At 41.4% G+C, this 23,662-nt stretch overlaps 1 protein-coding gene across 1 annotated transcript in view; it reads right to left on the bottom strand.

Moving 5' to 3' along the window:
• Positions 1-23,662, bottom strand: part of LOC124795630 (beta-mannosidase-like) — a 302,941-nt gene that overhangs the window by 73,051 nt on the left and 206,228 nt on the right. The window contains exon 10 of the mRNA XM_047259702.1: positions 16,673-16,863. Within this exon, the coding sequence (XP_047115658.1) occupies positions 16,673-16,863 (191 nt within the window). The remainder of the gene's footprint in view (positions 1-16,672; positions 16,864-23,662) is intronic.

The raw sequence follows: 23,662 nt of genomic DNA, 5'->3' as shown, positions 1-23,662 counted from the left end.
TTTTTTATACAAATTAACTGTCACTGGAAACCTTTTCTATTTTTGAAAGTTCTCAGTATGAGGCATGTGTATTGCTTCAACCACAATTTGGAGCAGACAAATGTCAGATGTCAAAACTGTGTGTCCTAAAAACTGTGCCTTTTGCTGATAAAATTCCCATTTGCCTACTTTAAAAACTAATATGCGTTTTGAAAATCTATGGAGAGTCAGCTGCAAATGTACCTCCTGTTCTGAAATTGTATTGGACAACACAAGCACATTGTCTAAGTAAGCAGAACAAAAATCAAGTCCACATGATACTTTGTCCACAAATGTTTGCCAGGTTTGTGTGGCATTTTTCAAACCATGAGGTATACACAATCATTCAAATAACACAAAGGCACAATAACTTCAGTGTTTTGAATGTCCTGGGGTGCCACAGGAATCTGTGATAGGCCTTGCCTGTTACACTAATAACTATTGCTTGAGCAAGTGCACTCATAAAATCCTCAAAGTTCAGTATAGGGTAACAGTCAGGAATGATGAGTGCACTTAATGCATGATAATCACTGTGCGGCCTCCGTGTGCCATCTTCCTTCTTTACAAGGTGCAGCAGTGATGCCCAAGGTCTACTTGAACCATGGATTATTCCCAGAATTAACAGTTCATCCATCTCCTTTTTCCTGGAGCTAATTTGTCAGGAGTCAGATGCAGAGCTTCTTGAGCAACTGGAGGGCTGGGAGTGGTGCAATGATGCTAGTCAGCAGTGTTTCTCCAAATTTAAATGCAGTCTGAGTGGTGCAAACTGCTGATGATAGTAGAGATCAAGAACATTCCTTTTGTAGCTTCTGAATTTCTGCTTGAGCAGCATCTAATTCCTTTGTCACCAAATACAATTTGTGTAGTAATATCTGATTTCCAATAAGTATCTTTGCCCTGTCTTCTCGTAATGCTTTTAGTTTCTCTTGCATGACATGGCAGCTGTGCTCCAAAAATGCAGGATTACCATCATCACATAAGGAAACATGAAGAAATAACCTAAGTGAGTCCATTTCTTCTGTCTGTGCATGTAATACAGTGGAGATTCAATTAACTGAAGCAACTGTTGTCATAAGTCATTTGGATAATTGAAAATTTGGATAACTGAATGCATGAGGATATGTGTGTGTCTGACTCCCACCATACACCTTGCTTGTCACCACTGATGCCACCTCCCTTTATACCATCATCCCCCACATACACAGTCTGTCTGTTGCTGAACATTTCCTCAGTCAGTGCCCACCTGATTCCAAACATATGACACCCTTCCTGCTCACCTTAATTAACTTTATACTTACTGACAACTACTTCAACTTTGAGGGGCAGACATACAAACAGTCCAGGGGTACAGCCACAGGAACGAGGATGGCTCCTTCTTATGCCAACCTTTTCATGGGTCAATAGGATGGGGCTCTCCTAGGATCCATAACGCTTCAGCCCCTGCTTTTGTTTAGATACATTGATGACATCTTTGCCATGCAGACTCATGGTGAGGCTGACCTTTTAAAATTCCTGGAATCTCTAAATACATTCTCCCATTTAAATTTCACATGGTTGTATTCTGCAACCCATGTCGCTTTCCTTGATGTTAGTCTCAGCCACACTGAAGGCCAGCTACACACTTCTGTCCACATTAAACCTACCAACAAACAACAGTACTTACACTTTGACAGTTTCAATCCTTTCCATGTCAACTGTTCCCTCCCATACAGCCTTGGCATTAGAGGCAAATGTATTTGTTGGGATGCACACTCTTTAAGCAGTACACCACCATTCTCCCTTAGTCTTCACTGGACATAATTACCCCACCAGCCTAGTTCAAAAGCAGATTTCCTGGGCCATCACATCTGAATCCTGGTAACGTTGATTTAAAAAAAAATACCTTTGGAGAACACCACTTGTCACTTAGTATTGTACTGGTCTTGCATGTATTAATCAGCTGCTTCAACAAGGCCATAAGTTCCTAAAATAATGCGCTGAAATTAGGTCCATTCTGTATGAGATTTTGTCCACCACGTCTAGAATAGCTTTTCATCACCCTCCCACCAATCGCCGAAAGTCCTTGGCAGACCCTATGCTCCTTTTGCAAATGTCTCCTACCCTAAGGTTCCTAACCTTGTGACCATCCCCACTGCAAGACTTGCCGTACACCCCCTCCTACCACCATCTATACCAGCCCAGTAACTGGCAAAACATATACTGTCGAAGGGAGAGCCACCTGTAAAATGACACTTCATATACCAGGTGTTACATAAACACTGTTTGGATTTTTACATTGGCATGACTACCAGCAAGTTATCAGTTAGGATGAATAGGCATAGGAAGAGTGTGAATACCAGCAACACACAAAAGAACATGCTCTATAACATAGCAGTCGTGACCTCGGGTGCCTGTTTCATCATATGTGTCATCTGGAGTCTTCCCCCAGACACCAGTTTTTCAGGTGGGAACTAGTGCTACATGTCCTGACATAAATTAATGTTAATTTCCTCCATCTCAGCATTTCTTCACAGTAACTTCTCCTTTGTTCCCTCCATTTTGGTTTTCTACTTCTTTCATTTTCTGACCTGCCTATTTTTTGCTGTCCCCTCCTACCTCTATTACATAAAATGCACTTAAATTTTCACTCTTATTAACTCATGCGCAGTGTTTTAGCAGTAACCTCTGTGTTGTACACTACCCTGTTTTCCATCTTTAAGCTCTCAGGTTTTCAAATCTCATCCTGTGCAGTCCCCAACAATCAGTCTTTCCTTCTCATCTGGTAAGCCCTCACTAGATGACTTTTCTGAATTCTACCCCTTTTCCTAAACCTGCCCAACCATTTTCCTTCACCCCTCTTCCTTCCCCTTCAAAAACTTTCCCAGAAGAAGGAGCCACTCGCTCTGAAAGCTTGCATACATAATACCTTTCTTTATATGTGTGTTCTCCTGACACCATTTGGTGAGTAAACTTTTTGTCTATCCAATTACATTATATTGTCAAAAAGTGATTTATATATTATTAACTCTAGAAAGGTAATGTACATCACCCGTATACAGTTACCCTTTAGTTATATTGTCATAAACTTATCTTTCTAGGGTTAATACAAAGGATAATGTTAGGTGTTTATTCAAAACAACCAAAATAATTAAACTTATTAAAATAAAAAAATCAATGTTGATCACAAGATTAGAGACAAATTTTCATACATAAGAATATGTTCTTAAAATCATTAAAATACAGCAGCCTTAATCATGAATTAATTACCTAACAAAAGTCACATAGGATAGTCACTGTAGTTTGATTTTGTTAAAAATTTGGCAACTGTCAGTTGATGTAAACAATTCTTTCTCTTCTTTGGTGCTATATCATGAATTTCTTTTTCCTGTAGCAAATTCATGGTTCTTTTTCAAACCATTTGAAAGCTGCATCCAGGCTTGAAATGCTTCCACAAGAGATGATCCTGCACCATTTTCGCATCTACATTTTCTACTGTTTCATCTTCTCCCATTTCCTGCTATACATTTGCCTGTGATATATTTCCAACAATGTGTCATCTGATATGATCTGAAAACCTTAATATTACTGTCACAAGTGAGCCACTCTTTTATATCACCGGCATCACATTCCTGGCATATCTGCATCTTTGACATTAGTTCATTTATATCCTCTGAAACAGAATCGTCTGTACCAGTTACTGAATTTTTGTGCTCTCATTTGAGTATCCTGTTCCAAGCTTTGTTCTAAGTCTTCCTTTCAGTCAACTCCCACCCATCTACAACCATGTAACAATACTCCTGTACATTCATTCACTTGAAAAATTACAAAATGGCTTCAATATTATCTTCATTAACAAATAACAACCCACATAAGAGTTGTTTTCTATGAAGTCATTTAATATTTCAGTAACACTTTGACCCATTGGCTGCAACAAGGATGTCACATTAGGAGACAAAAATTTTGCTGTATACATCCCATTTTCTCTCTCTAACTGTTCCGTTGGCGGATGGGTTTTCACAATTTCCTCATTTACTATTTTCATTTTGAAATTTCTGTACTTCAGGGATAAAAGTATTGCCATACTAGTAACTGAGTATTTCAATGTTCATCCATATCTTTTTTTGGTTTTTATAAATTAAGGAAAGTCTGATATTTTTGAAGCATTGGGTTTTTATTTATTTTCTGACAAGGAGCAAAGGCCTTTTATGGGTCTTGATACTATCCACAAACTAATATTGTTACTTGTTCTTTACTAATTTTATATCCTGGAGCTCAACTTTCCTGCTGAAAAGCTGAAAATTCTGATGCTAATGATTTCGAATTTCATCTAAGTTCATCAGCATTGTAAAGTAGAAGTCACAATCATTCTCAGCCAATTCTTTTTTAAACCCATCTTTAAAAGAATTTGGCATCCACGTCATCTGACATTTTTTCACCTTTTATTTCCAATACACAAAGTCCATGACAGGATTTAAATCTGTATAATCATGTGTTACTTACCACAAATGATTCATTGGCACCTATTTTATTTAGCCGCAATGTCTTTTCACAGAGCAAAGGACGATTGTGTTGGAATTGTTTCTGTTGTCACCAACAGCGATATGTTGTGTATTGAGAGACAGGTGCCTTCTTAAGTACCTGTGACCAGTTGCATCTAAAACCAGATGCCAATCCCATTTGGGTGAGAACAAGGACCAATGCACTTTTTGTCCTGTGTGCCAAAACAGGTATGGTACCAGTACCAGGGTGGTGCCTACTTACACTGCTGTTTGTTTACTTTGCAGCATGTGAGTCAGTGAAATAGCTGAGAGTTGATGTCATTATGGCTGGCATGAGTCTTTGTTTCACTGTCTGCTTCTGTCATCTGCTGCCTGGGTGTGTCCACTTGAGTACTGCAGTGTGTGTACCTGCTCAGAAAACAGTAGGCAGTAGGTGCTGTCCTGTTGTTTATAATGGCAGATGAAGGTGCTGTAGCAACTGCAGTACAGAATTGTTATGCGATACTAATGTTGTCATTTTGAAGCACTCAGTATATTCTGTCAGCACTATCCAACTGTGAAGGTACACCACATTCATCATTGGGAATAACAACAGTCTTTACAGGAATTTATGTCTGAAGCTTTGCGCCCTCTTTGAAGTATATGGTCCTTTAGATGTTGGTATTTACACTGTACAGGCATGACATAAATATTCTGCCATCAAAACTAATACATGGGCATCCAAATCATCAACAGTAAGAGTGTATTGCATCTTGTCATCACACTCACCATGGGTGTCAAAATGAAATTTCTGACATTCCAAAACACAAATCTGGTTGCTGCAGCAGATATGACTTTACATTCACTTTGTTGTGAAGTTGGTTGGCACAATGTTAGCAATGAGTAAAATGTTTGTAACCAAATTAGGAAGTACAAAACCTGGTCATCCAATTAATATACCACCATTTCGAGCTAGCTGAGCTATAGGTACTGTCCTCATCACCATTTTTCTGTCCTAATAGAATATTTTCTGTTGTCACCTGCACCATTACTTCACACGTTCTCTGCTTGGTGATCACCTTCTTCACAGTGTCACCACTTGCGGGAATGTGGACCACAATGTTGACACTGCGGTCCGTTGGGCTCTGATTGCTGGCAGCCAAGATGGGGCAAGCCTGAGTCCATCCTCTCAATTCATGTTCTTAGGATGTTTAAGTATTTAAATGGCCTCTCTGATTTTGCATTTCATCATAACCAGCTGCTTGGCCAACACACAGTCTTCTCTGAATTTTATTTCTTTTCTGCAATCTTGCTGATGTTCTGCCACTGCAGATTTGTTGTGTTGCCCTAGATGAATATAGAACTTGTGTTCCTGAATGCACATTGCTATTGGCCTGCCAGTCTCACTGATGTATGCCTCTCCACATTCACATTCCACCTTGTACAAGCCTGCAGTGTGTAATGCATCCACCTTGTCCTTAGTGGAGCCTAGCACATCCTAGATCCTGCAACCACTATGGAAGACAGGCTGCACCCCAGCCCAATGAAGGTGTTTGCCTATTTGGTCAGTAACATTTTCCCCATAAGGTAAGTGCACTGTTGGCTGCAGTTTGTCTATTTCCTGCATATCATGCTTACTTGTATTCATCGACAAGGCTGTGTGGATTGACTTATAGCTGTAGCCATTGGCTAGAAACATTGTGCATAACCTTTTAAGCTTAGGTGTCATGTTTTGACCATCACTTAGGTGCTGCCCACGGATTTCCAAAGAACGGATGACAGAGTTACTCTGCGCTGGGTGGTTATAGGATTGGGTATGCAGATACCTGTCTCTATGTGTAGGCTTGCGATATACTCTGTGCCCCAGCATGCCCTCCATTGTCCTTCATACTTCTATGTCTAGAAAAGGAATTGCACTATTCTTCTCTACTTGGAGCGTGAACTGTGAAACCATCGCCATTCGCCAGAAGAAGAAATTTGAGCAGCTAGCAAAGACAACACAGTACACTAAGCCTTGACTGGGTACATCTTGAACAGTAGTGGACCTTTCATCTCATCCCATCAGCATTGCAGCCACAGAAGCACTAACTAAGGGACTAAATTTTGCCATCACACCTGAGCAGATTCCTAAGGAAGAAATCGTAGAATCAGTGGAAACAGCACTCCAGCACACATCTGCCATGGAAGCTAAGAAAATTAGGCAGGAAACCGTCCAAGTTCTACTATGTGCCAAGCCACCGAAACACAACCTTAGCTGAGAGGAAAGGGCAGCTATCAAGGTACTGAAGAACAATGATCAAATTGTGATATTGTTGCAGAAGAAGTTAATACTACTGTGGTGTAGTGGTTATGGTACTAAACTGTTGAGTTCAAAACTAACCTGGGCTGTACAATTTTAATTTCTATATTCGGTTTGAGTACATTCTAGAGGTATCCACAAATGTCAAGAATCATTGTACTGGAATGTTCTATAGCTGTATATATACTGTATGTGTTCTGGCTGGAGGCAGTTGGCTCTGCACTCTTGTATGTGCAAATGCTGAATAAACCTTCGTTAAGTGAAGTTAGTGTTTGTCATTCCTCTAATCACACCTTCTTCTATGTGACATTATTCTGGTGGAGATGCCAAGTATTGGAACTTGTGATGGCACACATTATTGACGACACAGTGGCTCCCATCAGGCCATGACAGAGCTGTTGTTTATGTGGCGAGAAACCCAAGTTCAAGCCATATTCAACAGATTGCAATCTACTGGAGACAGAAGAAGAAGGGCATTATGATGACAGAAACTGTGTGGCACCACAAGAGACATCCTTCCGGGTTCTCTTGTGAAGATGGCCAATATCCAAACAAGTGACTGGAGGCATATGAGTGTATAGCCAAATTTAACAAATGGGATGACACTGTATGTTTGGCTAGTGTATTTTTCTACTTGGAGGGCACTGCCAAGCAATGGTATGAGAACAACGAGGAGAAGTTCACAAGCTGGGAAGTATTCCAGGTGGAACTGTGCAAGTATTTTGGTGACACACAATGACAGAAGTGCAAGGCTGAAGATAAATTAATGTGCAGGGCACAGCATCCAGGAGAAACTACAGCATCCTACATTCAAGGCATCTTGGAGCTGCGTAAAAAAGTGGATCCTAGAATGAAGGAGGAAGATAAGGTTGCACATCTAATGAAGGGTGTTGCTGAGGACATGTATGAAGCCTTGCTCCTGAAGGAAGTTTCGACAGCAGATGACTTCATTAAATGGTGCCAGTATCTCTAGACAATGCATCATATAAGAATTACTCACAAGACGTTTGAACAGCTTCCAAACATCTTATCCATTTCTGTGCTGGAGGAAGCAACTGATTATAGTGAGAGAGGAAGTTCAGAAGGCACTTGAATTGCATGGTGAGCAAAAAACCGAGACACTTCAAGAGGTCATAAGGGAGGAAGTGGAACAGACATTGAACCCAATCTCTCATTCTTCAGTTCCCTTTAAAATGATGAAAAAGTCGAGATCCAGGCGAATTTACATTCCTGCAATCTACATCTACATCTACATCCACACTCCGCAAGCCACCTGACAGTTCTCCCTTCTATTTCAGTCTCGTATTGTTCGTGGAAAGAAAGATTGTCGGTATGCCTCTGTGTGGCCTCTGATCTCTCTGATTTTATCCTCATGGTCTCTTCATGAGATGTACGTAGGAGGGAGCAATATACTGCTTGACTCCTCGGTGAAGATATGTTCTTGAAATTTCAACAAAAGCCTGTAACAAGCTACTGAGCGTCTCTCTTGCAGAGTCTTCCACTAGAGTTTATCTCTCATCTCCATAACGCTTTCGCGATTACTAAATCATTCTGTAACGAAACGTGCTGCTCTCCGTCGGATCCTCTCTATCTCTTCTGTCAACCCTATCTGGTATGGATCCCACACCAGTGAGCAGTATTCAAGCAGTGGATGAACAGGTGTACTGTAACCTACTTCCTTTGTTTTTGGACTGCATTTCCTTAGGATTCTTCCAATGAGTCTCAGTCTGGCATCTGCTTTACTGACGATTTATTTTATATGGTCATTCCATTTTAAATCACTCCTAATGCGTACTCCCAGATAATTTATGGAATTAACTGCTTCCAGTTGCTGACCTGCTATATTGTAGCTAAATGATAAAGGATCTTTCTTTCTATGTATTCGCAGCACATTACACTTGTCTACATTGAGATTCAATTGCCATTCCCTGCACCATGAGTCAATTTGTTGCAGATCCTCCTGCATTTCAGTACAATTTTCCGTTGTTACAACCTCTCAATATACTACAGCATCATCCACAAAAAGCCTCAGTGAACTTCTGACATTATTCCCGAGGTCATTTATATTTATTGTGAGCAGCAACGGTCCTATGACACTCCTCTGTGGCAGACCTGAAATCACTCTTACTTCGGAAGACTTCTCTCCATTGAGAATGACATGCTGCGTTCTGTTATCTCGGAACTCTTCAATCTAATCACAGAATTGCTCTGATAGTCCATATGCTCTTACAGTGTTCATTACATGACTGTGGGGAACTGTATCAAACACCTTGAGGAAATCATGAAACAAGGCATCTACCTGGGAACCCATGTCTATGGCCCTCTGAGTCTCGTGGACAAATGGCGCGAGCTGCATTTCACATGATCGTCTTTATCGAAACCTATGCTGATTCCTACAGAGTAGATTTCTAGTTTCCAGAAAAGTCATTATACTCGAACATAATACGTGTTCCAAAATTCTACAACTGATCAACGTTAGAGATATAGGTCTATAGTTCTGCACATCTGTTCGACATCCCTTCTTGAAAACGGGGATGACCTTTGCCCTCTTCCAATCCTTTGGAATGCTACACTCTTCTAGAGACCTACGGTACACCGCTGCAAGAAGAGGCCAAGTTCTTTCGCGTACTCTGTGTAAAATTGAACTGGTATCCCATCAGGTCCAGCGGCCTTTCCTCTTTTAAGTGATTTTAATTGTTTTTCTATCCCTCTGTCATCTATTTCACTATCTACCATCTACAATGCCATATGAGGAACCTGTTTGGGCACCAGGGAAGACTGACGTCTGGAGGACCCAGGATAACCAACCAGTATGTTTCCACTGCGGATGACCGGGACATGTGGTGTGCTATTTTCAAGGAAGGTGGCGCATATTTGATGATGCCTGTACCATACTGCTGCAGATTGATCTTAGCTGACACCAACTCCGGGACGACAAAGATGAACAAGAAGATGTGGGTGCAGAATTACGTAGGTCACCATCGCCACAAACTAGCTGCGGGAGAGGATGCTCCCCAACGTGCCAATCAAGGTCTCCATTGTTTAAAAGTTCAATTCGATCACCTAGCCGCTGCAACCTAGTAAACTAAAGGGTGTGACCTTCCTTTGAGGTGAGGCCACCGAAGAGAAAAATCCTCTGCTGTTGATCACTACAAAAATGATAGGGAACTACGTCAATATCCTCATGAATGGCCTACCAGCACAAGCTCTTGTGGACTCTGGAGCATTTCAGAGAAGTACCATCACCAGTTGCAGAAAACTGTATTCGTTGATGACAAAACACCTCTGCTGACAGTGGCTAATGGGAAATATGTAAAACCTAAAGGAAGATGTACCATTTGTGTGGGTATAAGTGGCCATACACAGACCTTAGAATTCATCGTCTTATAAGAGTGTAGTCATGACGTCATTCTCAGATGGGACTTTCTGAATTATAGACTGTGGTCGCTCAAAGATTATGCTAGGCGAGATAAGATACTGTGGACAGGAAGATGCGCATCCGAGTGTGTGGAGACTATGCGATCATTCTTGCAGTCATCGCTAGAAAGGTAACTGTCACGTGCATCAACCCATGGATCTTCTAGTGGAATGTAAGAGAAGCATACTACTGAAGAATAACTTGGTCATCCCAGCCTCTGTCATCTCGTTTAAAAACGGATACAGTGAATTGTGTTAACTGCAGAACAGCTGAGTGTCATAGAAACCTCCGAAGCCAAGTCTGTGAGCGAATTTAGCGCTACCACTATGAGACAAGATCTTCTAGCTCAACTGTCACCAGGTGTTGCTAAGGAACAACAGAAGAAGCTACTTGCCATTCTTCAAGAGTTCTTTGAATGCTTCAATCCACAGGCAAAGAGCAAATTAGACAAATTGATGGTGAAGCACTGGATTAGCACTGGAGACCATCAACCTATAAGCCAGAGAGCATACCGTGTGTCAGCAACAGAACGTCAAATTACTCACGCCGAGGTAGAGAAAATGATGAATAATGACATCATTCAGCCTTCACAGAGCCCATAGTCATCTCAATGGTCCTCGTCAGGAAGAAGGATGGCATTTGGCGCTTTTGTGTTGATTACAGGAAGCTTAATAAGATAACTAAAAAAGGACATTTACCCTCTTCCACAAATTGAAGATACACTAGATTGTCTGAAGGGGGCTAAGTTTTTCTCAACCATGGACATGTACTCGGGATACTGGCAAATCGAAGTAGATGAGACTGATCATGAGAAAACTGCATTCATCACTTCTGTGGGCCTGTACGAGTTTAAGGCAATGCCGTTTGGTTTGTGTAATGCACCAGCAACTTTTGGATGGATGATGAATAATCTTCTACGTCACCTGAAGTGGACAATGTGTATTTGTTATTTAGATGACATTATAGTGTTCTCAGAGACATTTGACGAACATACAAAAAAACTGAGGGCCATTCTCAAGTGTCTCCAACAGGACGGACTGAAACTTAATCCAAGAAATTGTCTCTTTGGAGCAAAAGAAATCAAAATACTTGGACACCTTGTGCCAAACGAAGGTGTGCAGTCAGACACGGAAAAAGTGAGATCTATAATGGAATTTCCTATTCCTAAAAGTATTAGTGATGTGAGAAGCTTCCTCGGATTATGTTCTTATTACCGTCGTTTTATCAAAGACTTTTGTATCAATGTCAGGCCACTCCAAGAGTTAATAAAAGCTGATGCTAAATTTATCTGGGGTAGTGCTCGACAAGATTCTTTCAATGTGCTGCAAAAAGCTCTGATGACTGACCCTGTACTTGGTCTGTATGATGAGAGAGCACCTACAGAACTACACACAGATGCCAGTGGGTATGGAATCGGTGCTGTTCTGGTGCAAATTTCAGATGGAAAAAAGAAGGTTACAGCCTATGCTTCTAGGACACTTACAAAAGCCGAGAGAAACTACACACCTACAGAAAGAGAATGTCTTGCTGTGATCTGGGCCATGTGCAGATTTCGACAGTATCTCTCATTCATTTTGTTGGCTGACAGGTCTTAAGGATCCTACAGGACGACTCGCCAGGTGGGCACTACATCTTCAAGAGTATGATATTACCTTATTGTACAAAAGTGGAAGAAAATATCTCTCTGCTGAGCAGAAGAAGGAAGCACAGATATCACAAATTATGCTTGCCTTAAATCGGTCAGAGGACGTGAAAGGACAATTAAAGGTAGTTAATGGATTACTTTGCAAGAAAAACTTTGATCCGTTTGGAAAGAGGTGGCTACCAGTGATTCCTAAATACATGCGCTTAGATGTTCTACAAAAATATCATGACATACCTGTGGCCAGATATTTAGGATTTATTAAGACCTATGATAGAATTTGCAAGAGATTTTTCTGGCCAGGTTTATTTAGGAGTGTCCATCATTTTGTGTCGCACTGTCGAGAATTCCAGAGGAAAAAGGCAGTTCCTCAGAAACCACCTGGCCAACTCATACCAATTGCACCAGCCAAAATGTCTTTGGAGCATGTTGCGATTGATCTCCTTGGACGATTTCTAATGTCTGCTAGTGGCAATAGATGGGTTATTGTTTGCACTGATTATCTGATATGCTATACCATTAGGAAAGCCGTGAGAACAGCTGAAGCATCTGAGGTAGCCAAATTCATCATGGAAGATGTTTTATTAAGACACAGTGCCCCAAGGTTGTTAATTATGGATTGAGGGAAAGTTTTTCAATCGAATCTTGTGACAGAGATAAACCGTTCATGCAACATTACTCATCACATGATGACTGCCTACCATCCGCAAACTAATGGGCTTACTGAACACCTTAATAAGACCTTGGCCGACATGCTATCTATGTTCATCAATGTTGAGCTGAGCAACTGGGATAAGGTGCTACCTTTCGTTACATTTGCCTACAACACTGCCAAACAAGACATCACAGGATTTACACCATTTTTCCTGGTGTGTGGGGGTGAGACGACTACAATGATGGACACTGTGTTTCCGTTACATCCTGATGATGTGGATGATGACTACATCAGCCAGCTGTTAACAAGAGCTGAGGAAGCTTGGCAGTTAGCTCCACTCCACATGCTGCAAGCTCAAGAAAACGATTGCCGAAGATATGACGTGAGCCACCGCCTTGTAGTCTAGCAGCCTGGTGGCCTCGTCTGCATCTTCACTCCTGTTCAGAAGGTTGGTCTCTCTGAGAAGCTCCTCAGGCGATACTTTAGACCTTATAAGGTTGTAAGACAGTTGGCTGATGTTACTTATGAAGTTGAAGATTTCGATCCTGATGCAAGACGACAGAAGATCAGAGATACAGTCCACATCCTTCGAATGAAGCTCTACAAGGTTCCTGCCTCCCAGGGTAAATTCAGAGCTCCAGCGACAGGCAAACAAGAGGAAAGGTGATGAAGAGTGTAGCGGCAAAAGAAGTTCTAAGAAGATCACCGCCAGGGCGATTATCAGTGATCAGGAGTCGGAGTATGCAGGATTGATGACTCGTTCCTGGACCAGGATGATGTAACACCGAGGCGCTGTTCACTTAAGGAAGGAGCAATGACACAAAAGAAGTTGAGTAACACTGTGGTGTAGTGGTTATGATACTAAACTGTTGTATGAAGGGTCATGAGCTCAAAACTCATCTGAACTGTACAATTTTAATTTCTGTATTCGGTTCGAGTACAATATAGAGGTATCCACAAATGTCAAGAATCATTGTACTGGAATGTTCTGTAGCTGTATATATACTGTATGTGTTCTGGCCAGAGGCAGTTCGCTCTGCCCTCTTGTATGTGCAAGAGCTGAATAAACCTTCGTTAAGTGAAGTTAGTGTTCCTCATTCATCTAATTACATTTTCTTCTACGTGACAATATTAAAAGCAGAGAAAGGCAATGCTATTGTCATCTTAGACACCAGGCAGTATGAAGACAAGATAAAAGAATTATTAAATGATCCAATCTACAGAGAACTAAGGGTGGACCCTATGGTGAAGATAATTAAAAAGACATGGCCTCGATTAAGTACTCGAGAATTGATGCTGACATAGCCAAGGGTCTTACTCCCAGAGTACTAGTCACTCCTAGAATTTACAGTGTTCCAAAGATACATAAGGAAAATTGTCCTTTCAAGCCAATAGTGAATGGGATCAATTTGCCTAGTTACAATTTGGCAATGTATCTAGACCACAAATTAAGACATCTAGTTGGCAAGATGGACTCTTATGTGAAGAACTCGACACACTTTATAGAAAGCCTAAAGGGAGAAACAGTTTTACCTATGGACATCATGGTCAACTTTGACATGAAGTCACTATTTATGAATGTGCGGTGGATGAAACTATCTGCATCCTTCAGGAGCATGTCCCACCAGAAATAAGCAACCTGGTTGAGTTGTGCCTCACTTCAACATACATCAAATGGCAAGGAAAATACTACGAGCAGACAGACGGCATAGCAATGGGGTCTCCCCCTACTCTGCTGGCAGTCGACATATTCATGGAAGCCTTTGAAGCAACAGCCCTTCGTTCAGCTCCTTTATGCCCACAATGCTGGTTCAGATACATGGATGACATGTTCGCTATATGGCCTCATGGTGGAACAGAACTACACAAGTTTCAAGAATATTTGAACAACATTCATGGGAAAATACAGTTCATGCTCAAAGAAGAGAAGAATGTTGCAATTCCATTTCTAGATGTCGAAGTATGCAGGACAATGGAGGGCACACTGGGGCACAGAGAATATTGTAAAACTACAAATACAGACAGGTATCTGCACGCCCAATCCTACTACCACCCAGGGCATAAGAACTCGGTCATCCATTCTTTGGAAATCCTTGTGCAGTGACTAAGTGATGCTCAAAACATAACACCTAAGCTTAAAAGGATGGAGGGGAAATATAATTTGTAGGAGGAGACCTAGGCTCACCTACTATAAGCAGGTTCAACTTGGGATAGTTATGCAAAGGTGAAGAGACTTGCATATAACAGACAAGGGCAGCGCTTCATCACACCAGTCTGAGGTCTGACAATCACAACAACAGCAGTATGCACAGCCTTCATTCAAGATAAGCTCAAGTTACGAGAAGCAGGCACCATATAAAACTTCTATAAAGTATATTCACGATAAATTGTAAATAGTGATAATACACTCCCATTCATAAATATGGCAGTTACTTTACATTTGTAAATAAAACAGCTACTTTGAAAAAACTCACCACTTGCTCCTCTTATGCTATTCAGTTATTGTTTATGTCTAACACTTCAAATGAAATATTTATGTAACTTTAAAATGAACTCTACAGCCACAACAGTACTGGAACATTCAAAAATTAAAATTAATTAGAATTTACTCCTCTAGGTTCCAATATTATGATGAGTTATAGCAGTGTCTAATAAGATAACTTTGTCTTTGAAACTATGGAGACTTTCAATTTCTTGCTTAAGAGATATTGGTAACCTGTTTTTACCACAAAATTCCATGCTGAACCCTATCTAAGGATGCATAGTCTAAACAATTTTTTTTTATATTTTTATTTTATTTTATTTTTTTTTTTACTTCTCAAATTGTGATTGGGAATAGCACAGTTTATCCTTCATTTGCTATTATTATTAACTGCAAGTATCATTAGGGAACAAATGTACAGGTATGTAAGCATAAAAACCACAAGGTATTTGAGGCATGTCACTACATCTTCTTACCACGAATGAGAATTGCAACATAAGTAATTTATGTAGTAAGAAGCTACTAACATAAAATAAAATGTCTAATATAATTGAGCACATTTTGTTTGTTGGTTCTATTTTTATTTTGCATGTGGTGAGCAATACTGAGGGATGCTGGGCATTTTCAGCATGTGATAATGGTCCTGGGAACTTAGCAAGAGGAAATAACTGCTCAGACATTGTAATAAGTATTCCATAGGTTGCCTTCCTGTTCTGGAGAGGCACAGATTTCCCAGAAAGTATTACATCAAGAATATAAAAATTTTAAAATGAAAGGTAGATAAACTTTTGAGATGAATACTGACCTGACTTCGTATATGGAAACATTAAGACGTTACATTAATATGACTGGTTCTTGTACTTAATATTTTACACGTTAAGTCACAAATACTGTGGAGAATTTATTCCTAAAATGTGGTGTAAATGAGATAACAATTTCTGCATTGAAAGAAATTATTACGGTTTTGGAGATAAAGTCTTCAAAAACAGTGTGTGAAGTATGTAGTGAGCAATTTTTATATAGATGTTGTAATGACCCCACATTTGAAGCAACAGCTACATCACAGGTCACTCAAGACGCTTCTGCAAGATGTTCAGGCACCAGTTTTACACAATACTCTTATTGCATGCTTCTATGTGATAAATATTCCTTGTGACAATATTGTGTGACCTATCTCAAATTCAATATAATGAAGAAGATTTCTAAGTGTAAATCAGACAGAATCTTAGATTTTTGGGTAACTTATCCCAGTGGTGGTGCCTCTGTGGTCTAATACCAATGCTCACTCACTTAAGAAAAGGGGAAGGGGGACACAAAGAGGTTATTGGAACTGAGGAATGAGCAATGAGCTATTGATTATGAAAATTTGGGTCACAATATGTCTAATTATTTTGAGCTTATTACTCTCCTATGTCTGTAGCTAGCTGTACCTGTGGTTCAACTTTTCTATATTTTACTTTCTTAGTTACATACAGCGCTCAACTGAGATAAAAATGAGATTATAAAATGTACATCATATTTCCATGATTACTGACCTCTTTCTGTGTAAAATTTTTGGTACTCTAATATTACTTTTACATTTATATGGTCTGTAGTGCTGCTTCAGTATGCCTTTCCATTAATTTACATACAAATGTTAACACCCAGCCTGTGTAAAAGAAAATATAAGCTCCCATAATGAACAGATCTTATTTTGCTTACCATCACCATACAAGGAATCCCCTGGTGTCTGAGAAACATATCCCTCTTCTATGGTTTTAAGGCCATTGGATGGACTTGAGAAAACAAATGGTCTTGTTGTGTCTAATGCTTGTACTACTTCGCCGATTGTATCAACATACAGTTTAACATAGTCAGAGTAGTAAAGGCTAAAGTTTGACCCTGTGCCATACCTGAAACAAAAAATAAATTCCTTAGTGAGTATCCTGAAATTAAAAAATGTAAACATATGCAGTATATGACAAATTCTGTTGTTAAGTATGCAGCTCTTCTTAATGATCCACAGACTGCAGCACAAATGTAGTACAAATGTAGTACATGGAAATAATTGTTCGAATGATTGATTCAATAATACACCATGTTCTGTAGATCTTATCATGAAAGCAAACTCTCAGAGATGTGTAGCAAGCCAGAATACACATTGATAGGATGCAGCACAATTACTATCAATCTGTCATTAAACATCTGCCAATTTGCAGGGTGTTACAAAATGATACCATCAAACTCCAAGAGGTTGTAGAGGCTGTCTTGGGGAACAAACTGAAGAGAGGAACTCCTGTCCAGAAACATCATCAAATGATGCCACAGAGTGATGAAGTTAAAGGTACTAGCACCTGCCATTAGGCTTGTACTTCAGCAGCAAGCATCACTTTGTACACTGGCAGATTGACAGCAGAACATCTTGCAAAGTTATTTGTAATTCAGTGATCGTGACTGACTGCACAACGACTATTGGAGAAGATAGAGCTAGCTGCTGCATAGAAAGGATTTGTCTCCTATGAATGTGATACTCTGTTCTTTTGGTTGACAATGGTTTTGGACACAGGTTTCCATCTGCAGCCTATGTTTCTCTTGGAATCTTCTAAAATCTCCAGTGTTTTTCAGTGTGCAAAGGAAAAGTAGGCTGCAGATGGAAATCTGTGTCTGAAACCATCATCCACCAAGGCAAAAGAGCATCACATGATAACAGACAAGACCTGTCTAGGTAGCTACTAGCTCCACCTTGTCCAAAGGCAATCATGGCAATTAGTTGGGATCACTGAATTACAAACAACATTGCGAGACATTGCACCTGTGGTTTGTTAGCATCATTGTATGACCATTCTGGACATGGGTACCTATCCACAATTTGCTCCTCATGATACTCTCTAATACCCCTCAAAGTTTTGTAATACCATGTATAAAGACATAACCTTCTCCAAAGTAGAGCTTATCCTTCTCTGAGGACGGAACTAATAGTTTCAAAAGTTAGGACAGTGGTTTATACTTTTATACATTGCCAGAAAAAAAGCAACACACTCAAGGACTGAGTTCACTGTCACTAGGGTATAATATGTGCATACTGAAGGGCTGTAGTGTTAGTGATTTATTTGGCATGATCATCAGTGATCAGGTGGCACTCTGAAGGCCTGTCTGTGCACCCTCTGTTTTGACTCTGAAGGCAATAATTGGGCTGAGTGGAGAGGTGAACAGTGTCTGCAACATTCATTCTATGATGCAACCATGTCATGTCAATGAGTACATACTCTTGTTGAACAACTTCAGTAATTTGAACAGGGTTGCATTATGTCCCTGCAGAAAGCTGAATACATGTATTGACAGGTTGTTCCACATAATGAGCACAATGTATCAGTGGTATGTCACTGTTTTCAGCAGAGGTCTACGGAACATTCCCATGTCCATAAACCAGGTTCTGGATGTCCCTGCAGTACATATGTACATCAAGATCAATGCATTGTGAGAGTAATATAGGCTGACCAAACACCATCTGGAGAAGAAATCTTGCACGTGTTGTACATGATGTGTCACTGAGGATGACTGAAAACCATCTGCTTGCAGCAGGACTAAGTTAACATGTTGCCTTTGGCCAGGCTACCACTGACACCTACAACACTACCGAACATGGCAACTCAGGTGCTGTGAAGGAGTTGAGAGTGGCACTCCATTGTCTTCAGTGATGAGAGCACGTTCTGTACAAGAGGGTAGAAGTAAACATGTACAGCACAGGCAGGCCTATTCTGAAGTGTATCATGACTCATAGGTCCCAGCCCAGGCTTCATGATATGAGGGGCCTTCAGTTACAACTCGTGGACACATTATGTATTTCTGCAGGTTAAAGTAACCAGTGCCTGCTACATTGCACATGTTGTGAAACTCTTACTTCTTCAACAGGACAGAGATGTGCTTTTACAGCAGAACATTGCCTGTCTGTATATGGGTGCTTTGATACAATGTGGTCTTCATGCTATACAATAACTGTCCTGGCCAGCAAGGTCACAAGATCTCTCATCAACTGAACACTTTTGGGATGTTGGAGAGGGAACTTACTCGTTCTCCAGTACCTGGAAGAACCATAGCTGAATTCAAACACAAGGCACAACGTGCTTGGGACAAGGATTCCATTTGGCACCATTATGATCATTTACATGCAAGAATACATGCCTGTGTTGCCTCCAGAGTGGTAAACCGCATATTGATGCTACTGTTTGGGCATACTTTACTGTGGCATGTGTATTTATTTCATGTAGTGTATATATGTGTTCGAAGTACTAAGTCTCAGACTTCAGATCCAGAGATCTTGGGTACAATTCTACATTTGTATCTATAACCTGCAAATCACCTTAAGATATGTGGGAAAGGGCACCTCTGATACAACTATCATTTTCCCTATTACCTCCCACACTTGAGAGCTGTGCATGGGATTAATAACTGTCGAGTAAACTTTGGTATGAGCTGTAATTTACCTGATTTTCTTGTCATGGTCATTTCACAAGATATATATGGGAAGAATCAATACATTGGACAGAGGAATCAATATGTTGCTCACTCTTCTCCAAATGAATGCTCTCACAATTTCAGCAATAACACTCTCCAGCATACACAATGCCTCTTTTGTAATGACTGATACTGGAGTTTGTTGAGCATCTCTATGATACTCTCACACTTAATAAATGGTCCTATGATGAAATGTACCACTCTTCATTTGATATTCCTTCTTTCTTTTGCTAACCCTACTTGGTAAGGGTCCCAGACTGATGAACAATACTCAAGAAGTGGTTGAACAAGTGCTTTCTAAGACACTTCTTTTGTGGGTGAACTACATTTCCTCACATTTCTTCCAATGAAGTCCAATATGGCATCTGCTTGGCTTACAATTACTTTTATGTCTCTGTTTCACTTTACACCACTTCAGATGATTACTTCTAGGTGGTACTATGTAGTTTTTACTCTTTCCAAAATGTTATTATCAGTACTTTAATCAAATAGCACTGGATTCCTTCAATTACTCACATTTATTTTTATTGTTACAATATTTAATATCAGAGTCAACAGCCATCCAATGTAATAACAATCAATTCTCAGAAAGTCTTTCTGCATCTTGCTACAGATGTCTGGTGTTGCAACCTTCCTATAGACAACATTACCATTTGCAAAAAGCAACATGGACTTGTGATGTTATCCACTATATTATTTGTGTATATTGTTTAAACAGCAGAGGCCCTATAGTATGCCTCCATAGATGAACAGTCATTGTAGACAGCTGTCATGTGGAGGACTTAGGTTTGATTTCCTCTACTGGCAGATATTTTACCTTAGTGGCAGGACTTATACAGGGTGCACTCAGCCCCATGATGTCAGTTGAGAAGCTACTTGTAACATCCCCCTCTATACTGCTTCCACATGGTGCTGAAAGGCAGATGAAGACATGGAAGCTGGTAGATGTCCTTTGGGCCTTCACAGCCTGGACAAGGAGCTCCTTGTAATCTACATCTACATCTACATCTATACTCCGCGAGCCACCTTACGGTGTGTGGCGGAGGGTACTTATTGTACCACTATCTGATCCCCCCTTCCCTGTTCCATTCACGAATTGTGCGTGGGAAGAACGACTGCTTGTAAGTCTCCATATTTGCTCTAATTTCTCGGATCTTTTCGTTGTGATCATTACGCGAGATATACACTCCTGGAAATGGAAAAAAGAACACGCACGGTACAGCGGACACACCAGGAACCGCGGTGTTGGCCGTCGAATGGCGCTAGCTGCGCAGCATTTGTGCACCGCCGCCGTCAGTGTCAGCCAGTTTGCCGTGGCATACGGAGCTCCATCGCAGTCTTTAACACTGGTAGCATGCCGCGACAGCGTGGACGTGAACCGTATTTGCAGTTGACGGACTTTGAGCGAGGGCGTATAGTGGGCATGCGGGAGGCCGGGTGGACGTACCGCCGAATTGCTCAACATGTGGGGTGTGAGGTCTCCACAGTACATCGATGTTGTCGCCAGTGGTCGGCGGAAGGTGCACGTGCCCGTCGACCAGGGACCGGACCGCAGCGATGCACGGATGCACGCCAAGACCGTAGGATCCTACGCAGTGCCGTAGGGGACCGCACCGCCACTTCCCAGCAAATTAGGGACACTGTTGCTCCTGGGGTATCAGCGAGGACCATTTGCAACCGTCTCCATGAAGCTGGGCTACGGTTCCGCACACCGTTAGGCCGTCTTCCGCTCACGCCCCAACATCGTGCAGCCCGCCTCCAGTGGTGTCGCGACAGGGGTGAATGGAGGGACAAATGGAGACGTGTCGTCTTCAGCGATGAGAGTCGCTTCTGCCTTGGTGCCAATGATGGTCGTATGCGTGTTTGGCGCCGTGCAGGTGAGCGCCACAATCAGGACTGCATACGACCGAGGCACACAGGGCCAACACCCGGCATCATGGTGTGGGGAGCGATCTCCTACACTGGCCGTACACCACTGGTGATCGTCGAGGGGACACTGAATAGTGCACGGTACATCCAAACCGTCATCGAACCCATCGTTCTACCATTCCTAGACCGGCAAGGGAACTTGCTGTTCCAACAGGACAATGCACGTCCGCATGTATCCCGTGCCACCCAACGTGCTCTAGAAGGTGTAAGTCAACTACCCTGGCCAGCAAGATCTCCAGATCTGTCCCCCATTGAGCATGTTTGGGACTGGATGAAGCGTCGTCTCACGCGGTCTGCACGTCCAGCACGAACGCTGGTCCAACTGAGGCGCCAGGTGGAAATGGCATGGCAAGCCGTTCCACAGGACTACATCCAGCATCTCTACGATCGTCTCCATGGGAGAATAGCAGCCTGCATTGCTGCGAAAGGTGGATATACACTGTACTAGTGCCGACATTGTGCATGCTCTGTTGCCTGTGTCTATGTGCCTGTGGTTCTGTCAGTGTGATCATGTGATGTATCTGACCCCAGGAATGTGTCAATAAAGTTTCCCCTTCCTGGGACAATGAATTCACGGTGTTCTTATTTCAATTTCCAGGAGTGTATGTGGGCGGTAGTAATATGTTGCCCATCTCTTCCCGGAATGTGCTCTCTCGTAATTTCGATAATAAACCTCTCCGTATTGCGTAACGCCTTTCTTGAAGTGTCCGCCACTGGAGCTTGTTCAGCATCTCCGTAACGCTCTCGCGCTGACTAAATGTCCCCATGACGAATCGCGCTGCTTTTCGCTGGATCATGTCTATCTCTTCTATTAATCCAACCTGGTAAGTGTCCCATACTGATGAGCAATACTCAAGAATCGGACGAACAAGCGTTTTGTAAGCTACTTCTTTCGTCGATGAGTCACATTTTCTTAGAATTCTTCCTATGAATCTCAACCTGGCGCCTGCTTTTCCCACTATTTGTTTTATGTGATCATTCCACTTCAGATCGCTCTGGATAGTAACTCCTAAGTATTTTACGGTCGTTACCGCTTCCAATGATTTACCACCTATGGCATAATCGTACTGGAATGGATTTCTGCCCCTATGTATGCGCATTGTATTACATTTTTCTACGTTTAGGGAAAGCTGCCAGCTGTCGCACCATGCATTAATCCTCTGCAGGTCCTCCTGGAGTATGTACGAGTCTTCTGATGTTGCTACTTTCTTGTAGACAACCGTGTCATCTGCAAATAGCCTCACGGAGCTACCGATGTTGTCAACTAAGTCATTTATGTATATTGTAAACAATAAAGGTCCTATCACGCTTCCCTGCGGTACTCCCGAAATTACCTCTATATCTGCAGATTTTCTTCTAGGAAATCCTGAATCCAATCACAAACCTGGTCCGATATTCCGTAAGCTCGTATTTTTTTTCACTAAACGTAAGTGCGGAACCGTATCAAATGCCTTCCTGAAGTCCAGGAATACGGCATCAATCTGCTCGCCAGTGTCTACGGCACTGTGAATTTCTTGGGCAAATAGGGCGAGCTGAGTTTCACATGATCTCTGTTTGCGGAATCCATGTTGGTTATGATGAAGGAGATTTGTATTAGCTAAGAACGTCATAATACGAGAACACAAAACATGTTCCATTATTCTACAACAGATTGACGTAAGCGAAATAGGCCTATAATTATTCGCATCTGATTTATGACCCTTCTTGAAAATGGGAACGACCTGCGCTTTCTTCCAGTCGCTAGGTACTTTACGTTCTTCCAGCGATCTACGATAAATTGCTGATAGAAAGGGGGCAAGTTCTTTAGCATAATCACTGTAGAATCTTAAGGGTATCTCGTCTGGTCCGGATGCTTTTCCGCTACTAAGTGATAGCAGTTGTTTTTCAATTCCGATATCGTTTATTTCAATATTTTCCATTTTGGCATCCGTGCGACGGCTGAAGTCAGGGACCGTGTTACGATTTTCCGCAGTGAAACAGTTTCGGAACACTGAATTCAGTATTTCTGCCTTTCTTCGGTCGTCCTCTGTTTCGGTGCCATCGTGGTCAACGAGTGACTGAATAGGGGATTTAGATCCGCTTACCGATTTTACATATGGCCAAAACTTTTTAGGGTTCTTGTTTAGATTGTTTGCCAATGTTTTATGTTCAAATTCGTTGAATGCTTCTCTCATTGCTCTCTTTACGCTCTTTTTCGCTTCGTTCAGCTTTTCCTTATCAGCTATGATTCGACTACTCTTAAACCTATGATGAAGCTTTCTTTGTTTC

This window comes from Schistocerca piceifrons, chromosome 4 (genome assembly GCF_021461385.2).
Source record: "Schistocerca piceifrons isolate TAMUIC-IGC-003096 chromosome 4, iqSchPice1.1, whole genome shotgun sequence".
NCBI lineage: Eukaryota > Metazoa > Arthropoda > Insecta > Orthoptera > Acrididae > Schistocerca > Schistocerca piceifrons.
This window is presented reverse-complemented; position numbering and strand designations above follow the sequence as displayed.